Source organism: Scomber scombrus, chromosome 10 (genome assembly GCF_963691925.1).
Source record: "Scomber scombrus chromosome 10, fScoSco1.1, whole genome shotgun sequence".
Lineage (NCBI taxonomy): Eukaryota > Metazoa > Chordata > Actinopteri > Scombriformes > Scombridae > Scomber > Scomber scombrus.
Genome location: NC_084979.1, coordinates 24,407,094 through 24,428,696, shown reverse-complemented (window position 1 = coordinate 24,428,696; position 21,603 = coordinate 24,407,094). Strand labels below are relative to the sequence as shown.

The 21,603-nt window shown below is 40.0% G+C and overlaps 2 protein-coding genes across 5 annotated transcripts; one reads left to right on the top strand and one right to left on the bottom strand.

The window, feature by feature from the left end:
* Positions 1-2,994: 2,994 nt before the first annotated feature.
* Positions 2,995-9,721, top strand: wdr13 (WD repeat domain 13). Of its 2 annotated transcripts, XM_062427672.1 has the most exons (11): positions 2,998-3,032; positions 3,325-3,438; positions 3,573-3,660; positions 3,788-4,019; positions 4,451-4,560; positions 4,819-4,949; positions 5,044-5,351; positions 7,236-7,416; positions 7,616-7,757; positions 7,920-8,038; positions 8,807-9,721. In XM_062427672.1, exons 2-11 carry the CDS (start codon positions 3,423-3,425, stop codon positions 8,989-8,991), a joined length of 1,512 nt encoding a protein of 503 aa, XP_062283656.1. In that variant the 5' UTR covers positions 2,998-3,032; positions 3,325-3,422; the 3' UTR covers positions 8,992-9,721. The 2 variants fall into 2 exon arrangements, with proteins under 2 accessions (XP_062283657.1, XP_062283656.1); XM_062427673.1 differs by lacking the exon at positions 3,325-3,438 and having other exon boundaries at positions 2,995-3,032.
* Positions 9,722-15,013: 5,292 nt separating this feature from the next.
* Positions 15,014-16,222, bottom strand: LOC133988112 (probable G-protein coupled receptor 173). Of its 3 annotated transcripts, none has more exons than XM_062427660.1 (2): positions 16,126-16,222; positions 15,014-16,083 (listed from the first exon to the last, which is right to left on the bottom strand). In XM_062427660.1, the coding sequence occupies exons 1-2, from the start codon at positions 16,220-16,222 to the stop codon at positions 15,014-15,016; spliced, it is 1,167 nt and encodes a 388-aa protein (XP_062283644.1). The 3 variants fall into 3 exon arrangements, with proteins under 3 accessions (XP_062283644.1, XP_062283645.1, XP_062283643.1); XM_062427661.1 differs by having other exon boundaries at positions 16,129-16,222; XM_062427659.1 differs by having other exon boundaries at positions 15,014-16,222.
* Between the last annotated feature and the right edge of the window lie 5,381 nt (positions 16,223-21,603).

Below are 21,603 nucleotides of genomic sequence, written 5' to 3'. Positions count from 1 at the left end.
CAATATTAGTAGGATGAATTCATTTTGGTTTTGGTCTATTCACAGGATTTGTCGGTAATAAGAAAAATACTTATCCTTGAACAGAGCTTGGTTTTTTTTAAGCATGCGTAAGACAACAAAGAGTTTACATTTGAAGGAAAAAAGCACAGGTTACTGTTATAAGGCAGAAATTGTCATTATTGTCAGTAATTATTTCCCCTTTTGTGAATTTTAGATAAAGAAAATTAATCAGTAAGGCTATGAATGGATTTTTGTGGTATAGTTTCCTAATGGTGGTTGTATTTTGTTTTGTGTTATTTTGATAAATTCCTTTTTTAAAATTTCAATTCTTTTTGCCTTTGCTTAGAAAAGGTCTTGTTAATATTTGTGAACATTTATAAACACTCATTCACTCTCCAGTTTAGAGTAAGAGTTTAGAATCAGGGTATTACACGTGTTAGAGTAGGGCAAAAAAATGTCTCTCTTCCAATTCATGTTTCATGTTCAAGATGAAATTATAGAGTACATTATATTAAATATTTATCCTTAACCACAGATTTTTTTATTACACTGCTGCTTTTAACGATGCATTTATGTAATTGATTATTACCTGATGAAATAACAGGAGTGTCTGTATCAGATTGTGTTCACATACTGTCTATATCTCTCTTAAATCTAGAGCATCAAACGATTTGCTTCTTGAGAGTGCAGCAGAAGTAGTATTTTAGATTAGAGCCTGAATGTTTGTTCATGCCTGAGAGCTAATACCACTCAATCCAATGAATACTTTAAATACTATTCTGATATTTACTTTGAACTTGTTTTCCCCTGTAAATGTGAAGGCACTGATACACCTGTGATATTTTTATAAAATTTTACATGAAACCTGGTTTGTTGTCTTTGTTTAATTGAAAGTGGAAAAAATGCCTGAGAAGATGTGAAATGTTTAGGAATAATAATAAAAAAGAAGAAGAAGTCAGAAACATGATGTACTGCTGTAAGAAATATTCGTTTATTTGAATGATTATTTACAAGAGTGTATGGACTGTTAGACAGTCAATCCTCAGGATAAGTTAGGGAAGGGTAACAAACTGGTTTTTGCTCAAATAATGGGTCCGGTTTAATCTGGAGGCTATTTTTGAGCATCCAATAATCCAATAGTGGACAGTGTGGGGAAGGGGACAGAAAAAGGTAGGGGAGGTGGGGAGGAATGGAGGTTGAACAACAGATGGTGGTGGATGGAGATCAGGTCCAAATTGTGCCTCTGTGAGAGGTGAGCAGATGCTGTATCGGAAGGCCACACAGCAGCCTAGATTGAAGGCTCAGGGGAAAAGTGCGTATGGGAATGCACACTTAGCCCTGTCTGCCCCGAGGACCCCCATGCTTACGACGGCAGGACCCCAGCAGTGTTTCCAAAGCCATCTTCACAAATGCCTGGAAGTTATTGCTTCTCTCCCTTCGGCTGTCCTGCGAGGGGATGAAACACAGACAGATAACTTCACTGGGGACACGGCAATCACAGCACCTCATTTCCACACTGTGGCAGATATAGGTGATTTCATGTAGTCTCCCAAAACACCAAAAGCCTGTGTGAATTCTGCACAAAACAGCAACTGTTTCTCTTCAACTTGGGAATAGTCTGTATGCTGATTTGATTCACTAGGTTAAAATAAACATGTAAGACATTGTAGTTCATATAAATGCTTACCTCCTTGCTTCTTGTTATCATCTCCTTTCTGATCACCTTTCTTCGGCTGCTCTTTAGGACTCTGAGGTTGCTGTGAAATGAAAGCAAAATTAAGTAAATAAGACAAGTATGTACAGACTGAGAGAGGAAAATAGGGATTTTTGTACTGTATAATAATAATTTTCCTACCTTGGTAGCTGACTTCTTGTCTGCCTTATTACCTGAAAATGGCGGAAATAATCACATGGAAACCAGTTTACTTTTGCTACACTTAAACAAAAAAATAGCCATCAATTTTTTAATTCAATGAACATGCAGCTCCTATAATAGTGAATATATTTTTTATTTTTTTGTAAATTAATGTTTTTTTCCCACGTTGCTTACCTTTTGTTCCTGGCATGTTGGCTGATTTCCAGAGGCTGTGCTAGTTCTGAGAATGCTGTGCTTAATGTGGTGTTCGACTCGGTCATTTATGGGCCGTGCTTGTGAATGGCTCTGTCACTGGGGCCCCTTCGAGAAAGAGCACCATGAACAAGCAAAGAGCCCCGTCAGCTGAGCAGCATGCCCCACAGCTCTGCAGGTCTTTGCTGAGCCAGGCGAAACCTCAGAGCTGACCTTGTAATACTGCCATTGTGAACCCACTGGAACTGTGTGTTCACCTATTGTCCATGACAAGAAAGCATTTCCATCATGTTACAGGCGAGGCGACGGTTTATTTTCTTTTCTTTTTTAAATAGGGATCACACTTTTTTAGATCACTTTTAGATATAGAGGATAGCAGTTTTTCTTTCCTTTGAAACCCAATGTGACCTCTCACATTTGGTTGTTACACATGACTTTAGTCTTCAGATTAGTCAGCACTATAGGAGCTGAGGACAATAGTATATGTGCCAAAAAGTGTCATTCTTTGCATTCTTTATTGTGTGGACTTTCATGCAGGCTGGTGCGCTAATGATTTAAATTTATGTGCTCATGTGAAGAAATTGATTATATATTTTCCCCTGTGCAACCAATATGATCCCTAAAGACAACACGATTGTATGCAAATAGAAAGTATTGTTAGCTTGTGTTTGTGTGGTAAACACAATAAAACCATAATATTGAGACATTTTTATAGTGCTGTAAATGTCTTTCCTATGAAAACATGATTTAAATAAGATTTGTGTCTGTTTCTAGCTGTGCTTATTTAAACATTTGCCCCTAATCCTGACACATTGTGATAGTTTGTACATGTTACATCCAACAATACAAAGGTATCTCAGTCATTATTGTGAGTCATCATGTGTCTGCTTATCTATCAGTGGGCTGGTTTTCACTGCATCACGTGACTCTACTGAACAAGCAGCGATGGAGAAAAGCTAGGAAGGTGAGCCATTTTCACATGTATTCCTCGCTGTTTCTTCGCTATATTATTACAATGAAAACCCCTATTCAATGTGTTAACCTGCCTTCTGATAGACTACCTATGCACACTGAAGAAAGAGTGGAAAATAGATGTTTAAGCGAGGAGATCGTAGATGATGTTGTGGCTAATGTGCTAATTACTATAGCTGGCTAGGTAACGTTAGCTTAGCGATGTTAACCGAGCTGTCAAAGCTTTTATTGGTTGTTTGCAAGCAAAAATAAATGTCCTAACCACTTGTTTTTGATCCCATTAGGCTATTTCGGTTCATTTCACTGATTCTCAGCAGGTGTCAAAACTCACATAGCTCACTATTAAAGTCTCTTCCTGGATTCTGCACCATCACTTGGCTCTATGTTGTCGAGGAAGGGTGGGGGCATTACTTCACTTACATGAGTTTTAACATTCATTTGAGCTAACCTACACTCTCACACAGTACATGGAGGTAAAGTTTATTAGTTAAGGGAGCTGAAATGTGAACTGATTGTTGTGTGTTTTGTGCAGGGACGTGCCCTGGCAGTGGCTTCCTCTCTACCCAGAGTGCTTGTGTAATGGCAGCAGTTTGGCAGCAGGTTTTGGCAGTGGACGCAAGGTGAGACTCAATCAAGCATCTGGCTTTAATCGTCTAGACTGATGAAGAAACTGTTCAGACATGTAATTGCTTATGGATCAGTTGTGAGTTATTGTGTGTGTGTCACTCCCTTTTTCTTTCTCCCCAGGTACAATGCTTACCGCACGCCTACCTTCCCACAGTTCCGAACTCAGTACATCCGCCGACGCAGCCAGCTGCTCAGAGAGAACGCCAAGTGTGGCTTTGAGCCGGGGCTGCGCAGGCAGTACCTGAGGCTGCGCAGTCAGCTGCTGGCCCTGCGCTACGGGCCCCTGTCCGAGCAGAGCAGCTTCAGGGCCAGCAGTGTGCGCAGCTCCCGCACCACACTGGACCGCATGGAGGTCAGACCCAAAGAAACAGAGAAAGGACAGGAACACTAAAACAGAGGGAATAGAGGAGGAGGAAGGGGGGGGTCTGTACTAATTTGGAAAAACACATATAAAAACATCTCAGATTTACAACATGTGAGAGCTGTATGGATGATTAGACTTTAGTTTTCATCAACCAGCAGCATAGTGAAACAAATCTTTGATTGCCCATGCATATTAAGCTGAGCAGCTTGGTTGAAATGGCTGGCGCTGCCCATGTGAATGAGATATATGATTAACAGAAAAATGCATGATCATTTCAGTAAGTTTTCAAGATTTAATGATGGCTATTTAAGGATTATTAGTGGTCTGAAGTGTTATGCCCTTTCACTCACTGCTACGAGGTTCTGTCTCCCCCTTTTTTGCTGCCCCTCGCCTTCTCCCTCTCCTCTTTTCTCGAGCAGGACTTCGAGGAGGACCCCCGCGCCCAAGGGGCTCGTGGCCACCGCCGGTCCGTCAGCAGAGGCTCCTATCAGCTACAGGCCCAGATGAACAGAGCCGTCTATGATGAGAGGTACCCAGAAAAACACCTCACAAAGATGCTCAACATGCATCCAACATCTTGTCTCATCGCAATGAGCAAATGAATTCTCTGAGATTTATTTCTCCTTTGAGCAATTTCATTTTGTTAGATTTATAGGCTGTAATTCAGATTTGGTTCCACTGAGTAATGATCAGATCTCTCATATTGATTTGTCAGCTGTTAGGAAGGGTTGTGAGGTGTGTCATATTGATTATATGCCTACATGGTGGTTTTTATTTCCGGCCGTAGGCCTCCGGGCAGTTTGGTGCCCACCTCAGTGGCAGAGGCCAGTCGTGCCATGGCCGGGGACACAACTTTGAGTGAAAATTATGCTTTTGCTGGCATGCATCACATATTTGACCAACATGTAGACTCTGCTGGTGAGTAAAGGGTTATTAAATTATAATAACCCATTTATAAACAACATTAATTTCACTTTATTTCATCTTTGTGTCCTTCCTCTTGTTCTTTTAGTTCCGCGGTTGCAGTTTGCCAATGATGACAAGCACCTCCTTGCTTGCTGCTCACTGGATGGCACCTTGTCTATCATGACATTGTCCCCGCCTCCTGCCAGCGTGAAGGTGACGCTGAAAGGTCACGGAGGTCCCGTCACAGACTTTGCTTGGTCCCTCAGTAATGACATCATTGTGTCGACATCACTAGATGGGACTCTGCGTATCTGGAACACTGAAGATGGTCGCTGCATCCGAGAGGTCAGAGACCCCGAATCCAGCGAGCTGCTCTGCTGCACCTTCCAGCCCATGAATAACAACCTTACTGTGGTGAGTCTCAGGTATTTCCTAGTATAAATTCAGTACTATCACAAAAAATACCTTGAGCATGAGAGTTGTTTTCACGTAAAGTTAATTACATTAAAAAAAATACTTCTCAAAAACATCATTTATTTCATAATCTAACAATTTCTTCATTAAGCCCATATTTCTGTTCTTTCCTTCCTTAAAATGAATGAAGAGACATTGTTGTGTCATCATTCTTACCATAAATCTACTAGATTTCAAAATATTTTAAATATTTTCCTTCTCTAATCTGTAGTGCTTTTTAAGGTGTACTACTGTACGACATTCATGATATGAATAAACTCCTCATAATATGTTGGCAGCATCGTCATCTGCCACTTGCCAACATGTCTGAGATTACAATAAAAAAATTAATCAAATATGCTACTGGTCAGTGCAAAAACTAATTACTATTGTTTTGTTTTTGGAATAAATGTTGAAGTTCAATACCAGCGGTACTTTTATTGATATCACAGTAAATCAGTTACTCTGCTGATTTCGTTCCAGGGTATGTTGATTTGTTTGGCCTATAAAATGTCAGAAAGCAATGAAAAAAATCCCAATCTCTTATAAGCTCAATATGAAGTCTTCAGACAACCATATTTTGTCTGAACATCTGTCCAAAACCCAAATAAATCTAAGTAGCTATAATATAAGATCAATAACTTGAGAAGCTGGAACCAGATCATTTCGATAGCTTGATGGATCACTTCAGATATCGAATAGAGGACATCAGATAGTTAGATAGTGTGAATATTGATTATCAAAGCAGCTACCTTTCCATCAATCATCAATTCAACTGATCATTTTAGCCTTAAATATTTGCAACAACAAAAATTCTCAAATCAAACACTAAACATTCAATATTTCACAAACTATTTTTACACTTCAAAGGTCTAAATTTCTATCCCAAACACACATAGTGCAGCTTGACACTGTGTTTGCAGATTTTGACTCACAACGAGGACTGGAACCAGTGAGAAAAACATTTATTTATCAGTATTTTTGTCAAATGAAAAATGCCACAATGCTGTACTCTTGTCACCTGTCTCTTACTGCAACACTTAATTGTTTTTTTTAATACTTAAAGGCACGATTTTTTTAAATAATTGGGCTGCTCTGGTCCTGGTATACAGAATGTTTTTGCAGCTTTTATTTCTTCTACAAAGTTCATAACTGTAAAATGAATGAATTACCATGCATTTTATTTTATTAAAAACATTCTCATCTTCGTGTGATGTGTATTCACAACATTTTGCATGCAGAGCTACTCCGCAGACACTGATTAAAATTTTAGAATTAAATGTCTTCTTTTGTAAGCAAAACAAAAGCAGTAAATGTCTTGGATAATTTGGATTTAACATTACTTTTTCAGTGGGAAATACTTTTAATTGATGAACAGAATGTGAAATGAAAGCAGACTTGCACAGCAGTGTCCATCTACGCCTCATTAAATTGAACATGAGGGAGATGGATATTTGTTTTTAATTGACAGTTAGTGCCAACAAGAAGGAATAGGAGTCGAAGAAATGTGTGTCTTTAGCACAGACATTCAAATCTGGTTTGTACAAGTTGAACTGGCTAACGAGCAGAGCCGCCTTTTATTGATCTCATTTGCATGAACACAAGATGAGAGTAGAGGCTTTCTGGTGGATTACACAGTGTCAATACTAGGTGTAAAAAAAAAAGCACACATTTCCAACTGATGGCATTATAATGCTGTATATGCAGAGTATTAAAGCTCAAATATATTTTACAGAAATAAACCTACATGGGGTTTCACCTAGTCTAAATGCACCAGGAAAAACAACCACTCAGGGCTGCCATGTGGAAATAATAAAGGTCCTCACTCCCAGTTCTGTGTTGCAGGTGGGGAACAGCAAGCACCATCTGCAGGTGGTGAACATCTCCACTGGGAAGAAGGTGAAGGGGGGCTCCAGTAAGCTGACAGGCCGTGTGCTGTCTCTCTCGTTTGATGCTCCGGGGAAGATCCTTTGGGCTGGTGATGACAGGGGGAGCATTTTCTCATTCCTCTTTGACATGGCCACAGGTACACACACACACACACACACACACACACACACACACACACAGAATCTCCATCTGGTCGAGGGCAGTGTTTAAAGACTGAATTACAAATGACTCTCAGGTTATGTGTCGTGAATTGAATAGTGTCTCTGTTTGAGAGGGGAAAGTGCTTGATATGTTACTGCCGGTCTCTGCTGTTTCTGCCTGCCCCCCTACCACAGGGAAGCTGACCAAAGCCAAGCGTCTGGTGGTGAGTGAAGGCAGCTCCATCTGCAGCATATCTGCTCGGTCCTGGATTAGCCGAGAGGCCAGAGACCCCTCCCTGCTGGTTAACGCCTGTGTCAATAAGCTTCTGCTGTACAGGTCAGTTTGTGAGGACAAATATTATTAATGGGCAGTTTTGTCTCCTCTGTGCAGAAATAAAAATTTAAAGCTGGAACATCTTCACTTGTAGTCCATGTATGTGATAATGTATTTATATTTTTACAATGAATTTAATCTGTTATGTCACCTTCACATTTGCAGGGTGGTAGACAATGAAGGAACATTACAGCTGAAGAGGAGTTTCCCCATCCAGCACGGTTCCCAGCTCGTTCATAGCATCTTCTGCCCCCTCATGTCTTTCAGACAGGGGGCCTGTGTTGGTAAGAAGTGCTCCCGCTGTGATATGTGAATAGAAAATTAGTCCACAGTTTATTACATGCTGCAGGCAATCTGTTGTGTGAAAAGACGCGCAAAAAATAGCATAGTGCTGATTTTGGATAAAAACAGCCCAAATTAGCAACCATTCTGCCACCTACCTAGTTTTCAAGCTTGAATACATTTTGAGTTGATTTGATTGCTTTTCCAAAAGGTTGCAGAATTTTCAAAAATCATAGGAGTATATAATCAATTAAAGCTGCACAGTGAGTTATTTACATAGAAGCATTAATATTTGAAACCCCTCTGCCTCAGAGTGTCACCTTCCTTGACTTTCCTCACCCTCATTATTCCCCATGGTGTTCGACACAATCAAAAGTTAATTTTATTCAAGGCTTGTCAGTGTTTAAATGATCAGGTTTGCATCTGTAATCAACAGAATCATCTCAGCCTTAAAAAAATCCACCTGAGAATCTTCAGTTAAGGATCTGTCGTAATTTAATTGTTACAAAATCCACTGATGTTTTGTAACATGGTACATTACATTGCGTTTTTTTAAAAAGGACAAACAGTAAAGGCTACCTGAGTAGTGCTTGTGTCATAACTGGCCTCATATCTGTAGCTGTGGAGTGTTGAGCATGATTCTGTCTCTTCAGATTGTTTAGAAGCAGTGTAAACCACAGAGATACTAATTTTCAAAGAGACATCCATCATTTATTTATTTAGTTGCTGTGGAAATGTATTTATTCTTCTGATTTTTCCCTCTAATACAGTGACTGGCAGCGAGGACGCCTGTGTCTACTTCTTCGACGTTGAACGCAACACCAAGGCGATAGTGAACAAGTTACAGGGTCACGGGGGACCGGTGCTGGACGTCAGCTTCAACTGTGACGAGAGTTTACTGGCCTCCGCTGATTCCACCGGCATGGTCATCATCTGGAGACGGGAGCAAAAGTGACTGGTCCACCAATGAAATGCTTCCATCCGCTGCGTACAAAAGGCCTGCCGCTCCTTAACCGTCCAATAACAAAAGTCTGTAGATTTTCACCAGGATATAACAGGCTGCATTAAACGTTTAATGTAATGATACTGAAGTGCAATCAGAACACCATGTTGTGTAGGTGGCTGGGATTTCTTAGAGATTCAATGGGTGGGGGGGCGGGTTGTGTGTGTGTGCGTGCGTGCGTGTGTGTGTATCAGTACTCCTACAGCTCCAGCTGAGGAAATAGCTTTTCAAACACAAAAAGAGAGCACTACTCCCATGCATGTGTCATGGCTTACCTACTTGTAGGGGTATGACTGAATTCATGTGAAGATGATACGACTCAATCAACCAGAGAAACCAGTTCCATCACTTTGTATCATGCTGACAGTCCCTCTGGCATAGATCTAGTTCACTATTTATGTAACTGTTATTCAAGCAGCGTAATCAAGTGTAGTAAAACTGCCTTATTTTTTTTTCAGTTCTGTAATTGCCTGTTTTTAATTTAAGACCATGTGCATGACATTAAACACAGAATCGGTCAATAGGCATATCAAACTGATCGTCGCAAAAGATAAACAAGTGTGTTTTTAAGTATGTTTGTACTTATTTGTATGTATGTGTGTGTATTCAGTTCATGCTGGTTGCTGATTCATATAATTTATTTAACGCACATGTATACAGAATAAAACTACTGTAACTGTCAGTAGTCTTTGTTTCTGTTTTTTTTTTTTTTTTTTTTTTATACATTTGAAACAACAGAATATTTAAAATGAGGTTAATGTAGTGGGGTGGTCAAACGTTCAGTGTAGGAGAGCATTAGTCATTGTGTGGGTCTTCAACATCCACACAGGATTTCCCCTAAATGAATCACTAAAAGGTGTGTAAAAAATTGTAGTGCTGCATTTTGACCTGAGCAACACATCAGTAATATTGTGTCATACGATAAGATATTGTTGGAATTTTGGCTGTTTTGATGTATAAAATAGCTTTTCTTTTTTCTTTTTGTGGACTTAAAGGTTCAATAAAACTTGACCTTTGAAGTGTGTCCTAGCAGATAGAAATAGTCAATTCGACCAGTTTGGCCGTCAATCGTGATAATTACATTAATAATGATTATTTTTTAGCCATGCTAGCAGCATTGGGTTTTCCAATATTTGGTCCAGGCTGAAATACCACTAAACTACTGCATTGATTACCATGATTTCTTTTTTTGTTTACAGACATTCATGTTCCCCACAGAATGAATCCTTAGGACTTTAGGGATCCTTCCTCTAAAACCACCAACAGTTTTTTGTTACATTTGTGGTCCGGAGGGAAATATCTCCAAAACTACTGGATGGATTGCAGTTAAATTTGCTACAGATGTTCAGGTTCCCCACAGGATGAATACTGACTTTAGTGACTTAATTTAGCACCATCATTTCAATCTGCCTATTTGTTTTATGACCATATACCTGAATGTCATTCCTATTAGCCTCAGCTGTTCTCTACATTTAGTGCTAATGACCAAATGTTAACATGCTAACACACTGAATCTAAGATGGTGAACCTGGTAAATCTTATCCGCTAAAAATTAGCACTGAATTAGCATTCAGCATCACCAAGATGTAGTTGCAGGCACGCTGCCAACATGAACTATGTAGTAGGTTCCCAGCCTTTTGAGTTTGTGACCCCTTAAAATAAATTAATGTATTTTTGTATAACCCCATATGACCTTAGTGTTGACATGAAATGTGAAGTTAATTCAAAAAATATTTTTTTCATTTTCAATATTGTTTCATTTGATGGGTTTTTAAAGGCAGAACAGGTGAAAGTAGCCAGTATTCACAAAACAGCAAAATCAGTAAGAAAAGCACCTTAACAGAAGTCTAGTGACCTTAATTCTTTTTTTCTCAGGGCCCTTTGAGGGGTCCTGACCCTGAGATTGGGAACCACTGAGGTAGATCAAATCACACAGCTTCCACACATGAAGAATTTCTATTTTTTATGCTTAGACAAGCTATAAAAATGACATATTAGTCTTGCATTGTCAGACTAATATATCATGGCTATGCAAGACATTAGTCTCACATTGCCATTTCCACACTGTTTGCACCATCGCAGCTCAGATTTAAAAGAAATACATAATCAACTGAGAATTGTAGAAAGAGATTGGAAATAAGTCACAGGGAAGCACATTTTTGTTCAAAGCTGCATTTGTTTGATGATTTGTCTGTAATGTATAGCTTGACATTTTATTTAGATAATGTGTGATTTATGAACAAATGCAGCGCCTTCGGACATGATTGTTTTCCTCTCAAGGTTGGTAAGGGTATTTGTGACGTACAAATGTGGCTGTGTGGGAGTGAAAGCACAATGAATGGTTGCTGTCTGGGAAGGTCAGGACATGGGCTTTGTTTAAAACAGGCAGGTTGGGTGATAAAAGCAAGGAAACCTATCTAAGAGAGCCACACAAAACTTCTCCTGCGTGAACCTGAGTGATCTGATGGGAAAATTTAACAAGGCCTCTGCACAATTCTGCATCTTCCGAACATACAGTATAGTGGGCGAGGATAAGTCTTTGCAAATGAGTAAGACTGCCTTTGTTGTGAAGTATCTTGGAGAGAAGTGGGTAGAAAACTAAAAATAAAAGTACTTGGATGAGTCCTCAACATCAGTTCTGGGGAGACAGAGTGGCAGTCGGATACAACCTGTTAAACCTGGACTATTCAGAGGATGTTCACACAGCTGATGCTGCTCACTATGGAAACATCTTTTCCATCCGCCTCAGTTTGATTGCGCAGATACAGACAATGGAAATTATCTCTCATTCAAATTCAAAATATAGGCTAATTGTTTATTGAGAGAATACACAATCATACAATGGCTGGATTTCAATCAGGCCCTAATTAAGATTTCATGCAACCCTCTCCATTTTATTTTATGATGCCAGAAACATAATTATGTCGTTTGGTTGGTTGATAAAGTTTGCCGTGTGTGTGGAATCTGCATGAACAGTTTTTCCAATAGGGAAAAAGAGATTCAGATGAAGTGTTTTATTAATTTGCTTTATGTTCCTTATCTTGCAGAGGAACAACATTTTAATATATTCTATTATTAACAGTAGTAGTCCTAAAATGTGGTTATTCTTTTGTCAGATTGTGGGATCCTCACAAAATTAACTTTAATTCATTCAGATAACATACTGTAAGCATATGTCAGTTTAAACCTTCCTTCAGTTTTGAGTAATAATGGAGAAAATATTGTTTTTCTGGTAAATTGAGCCTTAAATCCATTTCTCTGTTTGCACAGAAGATCCCACATCTGCTACTTGGAGAGCCTGGAAGAGAGTTGCAGTTATTTTTATGTCTATGATTTTACAGTCCCCACTTCTCTGAGTTTGTGTGGTATTAAATGTTCTCTTCTAGGATGTGTTATTTGATGTTGTGACACCACATATCCAGGTTCTACATTTGAGCATAGACATCAAATGCTGTAAGTCTATCAGTATGTTTAAACTTGAGTGCTCCTCATTCTTTTGACCAACACATTTCACTTTTGTAGGAAGAAATAACACATTCTCAAGTTCATAAGAAATTAAATTAATCTCTGCTTTACACTCAATGGTTTTGCTCCTGCAGCCTCACTTGGCGTAGTATGACCAATAGCTTATGGTGTTTAATGTTAGCAAACTTCTACTGTGACACTATGTTTTAGCATTTAGTAATATTCTGTATTTTTCATTTGTGGCTGCTGTTTAGTAAATGTTACATAGCTTGGCTTTAAGTTTTATTGCAGGAAGGTTTAAGTAAATGTTAGACCTCTAGCTTCATAAACTTAATTGCTACGTTAGTAGTTCCTGTTCAGTTCAAGCCTTTTATAACAATTGAATTTTGTAGATACCGCTTCACTCTTGTGTGTATTTGTACACCTGCCTCCACTGATTTGAAAGGTTGGTACCAGAGTGAAAAATCACAAACCTTTTTGACTCTACAGAGGTTTTTGGTCAGTGTTCAGCAGAGGGGAAAGAGTCCAGACATCTTTTTCATTACATGCAGTCAAGTGTGCAAAGCTAGACTGACGTTCAACAATTTTGCCTTTTTTTTTTTTTTTTGTATATGTTGAGGAACTAAAATGCACACAGGATGTAATTTGTGCTACATGTAAATCTATTTCATGTTACGTGTTCTCCACAGTGGTCGAGCCATTTAAACGTCCAGGCAGGTCATAACTCAGAATGCATCAAAAGTAGAGTCTTTATTGATGAGTGGGCAAAAGAACCACCTCAGTTAAACTGTACAGTTACAGAATATCATCTCGCGAAGGAATGCCAGACGTAGAAATTATGGATCTCAGTTCACTTTTCACTTTGTCTTTCCATATCAACATCTGTACAAGTTGTAATCCCCAGTCTTGAATCTATGAAATGCAGTGGAATGCATGCTAATACAGTATGCTGTGCAAGTGTCCACATTTAGAAAAATTGACTGCACAAATATATCTATGCCTAACATACTGTAGGTCAGACTTTTGCATTACATGAATCATAATTTGGAGAGACAACTCAGTGTAGTCTAAACCGGTTTCCATACGCCAAACATCTCTGGGGTCGTATCCAGCCTGAAGACGTTTTGATTTTGAACATACTGATCCAGACACTCAAACAGTGACATTTATGTTGAGGGGAAACATAAGAGGGCCTGGTAACATTCAAGTTTCCTTCGCATTAAGTGCCACTTCATTTCTTCATTTTTCTGCATTCTGGTGAGAGCATAACAGTACTTAAAAAACATTCCCAAGATCATAATTTGCAAATAAAGGTTCATTTGCAAACGTTTTCTTAAAACAACATAATTTACATAACCATTCAAGTCTTTAAATCCTATTGACTGTTTGCAAATGTACAAGTATTGTATTCTAATTATTCAGTCCCCTTTTTCATTATCCATCTGTATTTAACATTTGCTTGTACATTAACATTAAAATCAGACATTTTCAGCTATGGAAATCACTTTATAGGATAAATTTCCATATGATGACTACTCAATTTTGCATGATTTTGAGACCGCAAGATGAAACTGCTTTCATATTGACTCAATATTACTCAAACCTATTTCATCATCATTATTTCTCTTTCTTTCTTCCTCCCTCCTTCTCTTTCTACCTCTCACACACACATACACACAAATGCTATATAAAAACACACAAGCAGGAAAATACATTCCTGTACAGTCTGTACAATATGAAATCAAGTCATATTTCAAAATAGTGTCATCTGCTTAACATGTATTGTTTACAAATAAAGGAAAACAGGCATTTTTTTTATGATACAAAGAAACCTGACACGCCCTAAATCAAGTCCAAAAAATCAAGCATGTTAGGGGCTTCTTGGGTTCACAACAGCTATTTAAATGTATCCAAGGGTACTGGGTCCATTTGATATTCTACAGTCTCCTTTGAATTACATGAAAAGGCGTCCAGGGTGGTCTATCAATCCATTCAGACCCTTTGAGTTCCTTGATGTGTTTCGGAGTTAGCAACGCTCTGATCAACATTTTCTATTCACAGTCCACAGCACATTTCTTCAAGGATTTCAATCCTCTGTGTGTCTGTTTTGTGCCTCACGTGACACAGAAACTAATACTCGGTTGAAAGCTTTGGGGCGTGTCCCTCTGAAATAAGGCAACAATATTTTAAAAATGGCATCTGTCACACTTACTTGGAGTGGTGATTGTTGTGATCGTTCCTCATACATCATCAGAAATACAAGCCATTAAAGTATTACCAGGGCTTTTTTCTTTCGCCCTGTTCAAACCTTCACACCTTACACATTAATTCACATATCAACATTCTTAATAAAATGGCACTGTGCCTGCATTTGTTGGCAAAAACTTGATTTTGTAGTGCAAAACAACAAAACAGACACTGACACTTAACCAAGGTGCATTAGATCGCTTCTATTCTCCAAATTTCCCTTAAAAACCTGAAACATTCTCTTCGTTAAGCTTACATCTTATCACATAATGCAGTAGGCCTCATCCTGGGGCAGGTGTTGTTTAGTCCTCCAGTAGGTGGGCAGGTGAGCTCTCAGCACTTTTCTCAGGTCCTCGTTGAGCAGGAGACAGAAGATGGGGTTGACTCCAGCCTGGGCGAAACTCATCCACACTGTGATGGAAAGGTACCTGTGAGGGATGGTGCAGGACTTCACAAACACCCTCCAGAAGCATGCCACGATGTAGGGGGCCCAGAGGACCAGGAAGAGCAGGGTGATGGTGTAGAACATCCTGCCCAGCCTCCTCTCTGACCTCACCTCTTCCATCCCGAGCAGCCGCCGGTGTTGATTGTGTAAATTTTGCCTGATGCCCAACAGAGTGGGTGGCATGGGGCCACGACCGAACCCTGCAATCCAGTTAGCTGCAGCTTGACCTGTTGCCCCAGGACCGTGGAAGGTCCAGTTCTGGCTGATGGCTGGTACTAGCTGGACTGGTTTCATCTTGCGATGCCTGTACTCAAACAGCAGCAGCTTGGCGTAGAAACCGTGGGTGGCCAGGACCACCACAGCCAGCATGAGCATGAAGCCCAGGGTGTCGTTGGTCTTCAGGTAGCGGTGTTCAAAAATGCACTGGTCCTCATCACGGATGAACTTGTATGTCCCCACATCAAAGACAGGTGGGAACGCCATAGCGACAGCCAGAGTCCACACCATGCAAATGATGGCGGCGCAGGTCCAGATGGTCATACGCTTGGCGTAGAACCGATGGTGGGCGATGGCAAGGTAGCGGGTGACAGCCACACAAAACAGCATGAAGGCAGCGTGAAAACAAAATAGCACAGCCATAAAAGCCACAACTTTACAACTCAAGGCACTGTAAGTCCAGGCCGAGCTGTTGTGGACAGAAACCAGCACAAAAGGGAAACAAGCAGCAGAGCGAACTGCATCGGCCAGGCACAGGTCCAGGAGAAAGAAGTAGGGGGCTTTGTGAAGTGTCCTGTCTCGTAGGACCAGCAGGGAGACCAAGAGGTTGCCTACAAGGCTGACACAGATGATCAACCCCAAGAAGACCAGCTTAAAGTAGGCAGACACATCTGTGGCAGAGATTCCTCCACTGCTGCTGCTGTCACTACTGCTGCTGCTGCTGCTGCCGCCTCTTGCCAGTCCACTCTGCGAAGCCAGCACAGCCAGTAAACTACCTGGGCCATCGATGGCAAAGCTCTGGTTAGCCATTCTATCACCTTCCACAGGAGCCTGCCTGGTTCGGGCCCTTTAAAAGCACTACTGATCCTCCTACAGCCGTCGTCTCCCGCGGCTCTCTCGTCTTTACAAGGAGAGGCCGTGAGGATCTTTTCTACCTGACAGACTCATCTTTCCTCTTTGTCCACAACCTCACCACCTGTGAACAGAGACACACATTTTGAAGCATAACAAAAACAAGAAGAAAAAAAACAAGATGTCTGACATGCTTGTTAGGTCTAAATCAGTCCACTAAATGGAAACAAAACTTACATTTACAAGCATGGATACAGAATTGCTGTGTTGGGCAACACAGTGGAAATCTCTGCCTTCCTGTTTCTCTAAGGCTGGGATCAGATCAGCAGCTCTACAGCATGCCAGCTCCTTGGCTCTCTCAGTAATTACCTTGCCCGTTGCTAAGATACAACAGCTCACATACTTTGTGCAAGTGTGGGTGTTTGAGTGAATGCATGGGGGTGTACAGGGGGATGGAGCAGACACAGTACAACCAACACTGGGCATGTCCAACAAACAGAGATGTTGTAAATGAGCAAAGAACATTTTATGCTTTCTCTCTGCTGCTCGTGCATGTGTGTGTGTGTGTGTGTGTGTGTGTGTGTGTGTGTGTGTGTGTGTGTGTGTGTGTGTGTGTGTGTGTGTGTGTGTGTGTGTGTGTTTGTGTGTGTGTGTGTGTGTATGTGTGTGTGTGTGTGTGTGTGTGTGTGAGTGAGTGTGTGTGCGTGCGTGTGCATGTGACTGTCAGTTTGAGAGCAGAGGGTGTAAACTGTACCATTCATAGCATTTAAAAAACGTAAGAATACAAAGGCAGGGCAGACAGCTATTTGGTTTTTTACCGTATAGGCCTGCACTACATTAAGAAATGTGGATGAGAAAAGGATCATTATGATAGTCAGGCCTCACTGTTTTAGCAAGGAGCCTAAAAAATATATAAGCCATGTAAAGAAGACACGATTACAAACATTACAATGATAAGAAAAATACAGATCTGAGATGCAGCCTCACCTAGAAACTCATTTATAGGCATAAGGTAATGATGATGCATAACTGTGCTTGTCTGGGTGGGCCTTGTCTATGTAGGCCATGAAACACAATGTGATTTGCTGTAACTATAGGATTCTTTTTCTCCCCCGTACATAACAGCCCCTCTGCCACCTTGACAAATATCATTTCACCTGATTAGATGGCTGCCATGTCAGCTAGGCCGGAAACACAGGCTGAAGTGAAAAACAGATGAACAGGTGTCAAAAATCACCTCTGCTTCGTGTGTGTATGTGTGTGTATTTATGTGCGTGTGTGAGGGAGGGAGAGAGAGAGAAAGAAAGAAAGAGAGAGATGATAACCTACCTTTCATCCCCTCATTTTTTGGTGTGTGTTGGATCTGTTCTTCTGGCACAGCAAAAAACAACAAACACACCACACAAAAAAGAAGAAGAAAAAAAAGACCCCAGTCGCTTTGTTTCACTGTTTGTTAAACCGAGAGAAAAACACATAATAAAGCCTCATGCTCTTGCTGTGCTCTCAGGCTCAAACAACACCTGTTATGCATAAATCCATCGCAGGGAAATCGACTAGAGCAACATATAATAAACATAAGACGTTATAGAGGCTATCTAAATAATCAACAGCTGATCAAACAATCCAGGATGAGGAGTCTGATGTAAAGCCAGATATATATATTAAAAAAAAAATCCACTGCCACCCTTTTTTTTTACTGTTTCATAGAGAGGGATGTGTTCATTTGGTCAGAATATCATCCGAGAAAACAGATTTTATGTTGCATCACGTCGAAGATGGATTTCCAGACTAGAAGCAGACGCGATGCCACAAAAAAAAATCTTGTTCTGTTCGTATATATCCAAATGATGTCAGATTTTCAATGCTTATAATAACCCACCCACAAACGATAGAGAGGAAAAAAAGATCGCGCATCCCCTAAATGAACCGTCTTGGCATGTATATTGTCTAATGGCACCAGAACAATTAGTCCACACAGACAACAGCCTCGATACCTCTCTTTTTCCCATCTTTCAGTCAAAAAAAAAATCTCCCCCCCTCCCAAAAAAAATACCAAGGCGATGTACTTAGCCTACCCCGAACAGTTAATATGCAGTCTTTGTTTTGCTGTCCAGCGAAGGTGGGCTACATCTTAATAGTCCACAATTAAAGCCTCCATGACAGAATAAATGCATGTTTCGTCAAATCCAGCGATGCCACAGGGGAGGAGGAGGGGGGTTCACATCACCGACGCTGTCGAAATCACGATTTTTATATGTATTTTTAAAAATTAAAAATAAAATAAAAATCAAGGAGAAAGAAAAACAACACGGCTGGATTAGGCGAATTATTCCTGAATAATCCCAATTATGGCTGCTTGCAAGGAGGCAGCTCGCACATTCGCGGAATCCGTCGGTTTTATTCGGAGAGAGAGAGCGAGAGAGAGGGAGAGAGGGAGAGAGAGAGAGAGAGAGAGAGAGACAGAGAGAGGCGGACCTGTGTGCAGTATGGTGGGCCATGTAACTTGAAAGTGATGTTTTATTCTAAACGTCTCTCCAGCATCATGTATGACGCGTCTGTTTTCTCCAGTATGAACACAGAGAGGAGCTCCAGCTGTCAACAAACTTGCAGCATGTCTTTCATTGGCTCTCCTGCCCTTGGTGACAGACTGGACCTAAAATGACACAGACAGGCCTGACAGGGGCGCAGCAAGGGATTCTGGGTCCCTCTGGAGGAATATAGGGCCTCCTCCGAAAATCCTCATCCCATAAGGTTAATACAGCGTTTTTTATTTTCTTCTTGTGTTCTTGGTATTTGAATGTTTCTGCAGGTTTGTTACATCTTGTACCCAGCACTTCCATTAATGTGATGCACCATCATTTAGTCATATTTTGCACCTTGCACCAAGTTTATATTTCCTTTGTTTACTTAATCCAATACTTCTTATTGGCAAGCACTTGCAAATGGCAATTATAAGATGGATCACCATTAAAATTTGTACAGACATTTATGGTGCTCTGATGATGAATCCTACTGACTCAAAGGACCACTATATAGAATTTTGTGGTGTCAAGTAAGATCATCATCATCATCACATATAGTTAATACAGTGTTTTTATTTTCTGGTACCCTGCACAACTAATATGATGCACCATCATTTGTACATTGCACATTGCACCTAGTTTCTTTGTTTAGTTTATCCAGTATAGTATGTGTGTACTTTTTATTTGCCGTACTTTCAAATGGTAATTATAAGATGGATCACTATTAAAAATGTATACAGACATTTATGTTAGTCTGGCAATGAATCATACTGACTTAAATGAATCCTGTTGATTTAAAGGACCAGTATATAGAATTTAGTGGCATCAAGTAGAATGGAGTCGGCAGAAATTGATTAAAATATTGATAATATAATATAATATAATATAATATATACATAAGCATATTTTTTATTAGTGTATAGTCCCATTTTCATTGTGTTTAATTCCCTTTATATCTACATAGGGAACAGGACCTCTTCCACAGAGGCCACCATTACACCACCATGTCTACAGGAGCCCAGAATGGACAAACCAAACACGGGGTCGTTTGCATTTTTCGTGAGTTTCACAGCCTCCGTAGCTTCTCCTACAGGCTTGGAAGGGGAGGAGTATTCAGTTGGTTGCAATCTGCTACCTCACCACTAGATGCACTAAATCCTGCACACTGGTCCTTTAAGCGATCTCCTGACTTTTCTTGATATTTGTGGTTTTGGGTAAAATGTTTCAACAAGCAGATGGATTACTTTATTATTATTACTAAAATTTGATACAGAAATTCATGTGCTCCCCATGATGAACTGTAATATCTTTGATACCCAAACAATTTATCTAGCGCCACCAGCAGGTCATAAGATAAGATAAGATAAGATGAGGCTGGGTTCTGTGTCACTGCATCACCAAATATTTATCTCCCATTATTTTGACTGGTACTGTCCACCTAACATTCATACATAAAAGATAAGATCAATAAAATTGATAAATCCACTACAGCTTATAAAACAAGGAAAATTATATATCACTAGTAGCAGAGTAGCTTATTGCACATCCAACATATGAACAACAACTACAGAATAGCACATGCCAGTGTAGTGCTCTGTGACCATGTAGTGCTCCACCACCACAGCATTTAACTGCTGCTGTTTAAAATCTTAACGATGATGATGGGACAATTTGTTTTCATGACGGTTCAGTCTGCATTTTGAAACTCTAAACTGTCGGCCAGAAGGTAAACGCTCATATTCAGAATGAAGAATGTGAGAGGGCGTGTCCCTCTAAACATAAACCTCTCAACTTGAACAAAGTGGTGTCCTTCCCTCCCTATAACCTACAGCAGTCTGCACAGACAAATAAGCTTGAATTTTAATCAGACTGACAGGTTACCATACTAAAACTTGTCCAGTCACCTGCAAACACTAAATTCCCATTATCCTCAGCTTATGTTTAGTACTCATGTTTGTGTGCTAATACACTAAATTAAAATGTTAAATATGGTAAATGTTACACCTGCTAAACATCAGCATGAGCATGTTAGCATGCTGGTGTTAGCATTTAGCTCCAAGCACTGCTATAAGTACAGTCTCATAGAGCCACCACTGAGGCTGTAGACTGTGACATTTGTAATTTGTAACATTATATATAAAACACAGTAACACAGATGCACATTTGCTTGTAATGTGTATGGTAACATAACTGGTATTATGCACATTCATTTATGCACCATCATTTTGTCTTTTCACCTCCATTTTATTTAATGTTTCTGCTTTAAAAAAACAAAACCGTTTCATTTAAATGTACATATTATAGTATAGATACATTGTGTATAGCATTAATAAATATACACATGCATACATTTATTTCACAATGCATTCCTCAAGTTCAATGGCCTCAATCAATGTTAAAATGCTAATGTTGCACCTCTTTTATACCAGACAGAAGAGAGATGACAGGAAAGGAGGCCAGACATGCAACAAATGTCTCTAGCTAGGCTTGAAGCAGGGGCATTACACCGGGTGTGCCAATTCTCTCTCAGTACAATGACATGTTAAAGTAGGGGTGTTATAGAAAACAAGATTTTGTCTTGTCTTGGGGGTTTTTGCTGTCAAGGATGTTACTTAATTTAAAGCTACTCCTAAGTCACCTACTGTTTCTTGTGATGATTACCACCATTCAAACAAGCCAAAGTGCCTCTCAGACTGATGTCACACTGGGTAAGAGAGAAAGAGTAAGAAGAAACCCACTTAAACTGCTGTTTGGTAATAATGTCACAACACCCTCAGAACCTCTTTTGAAATCACTGCCTAACGCCGCTCTCAGTGG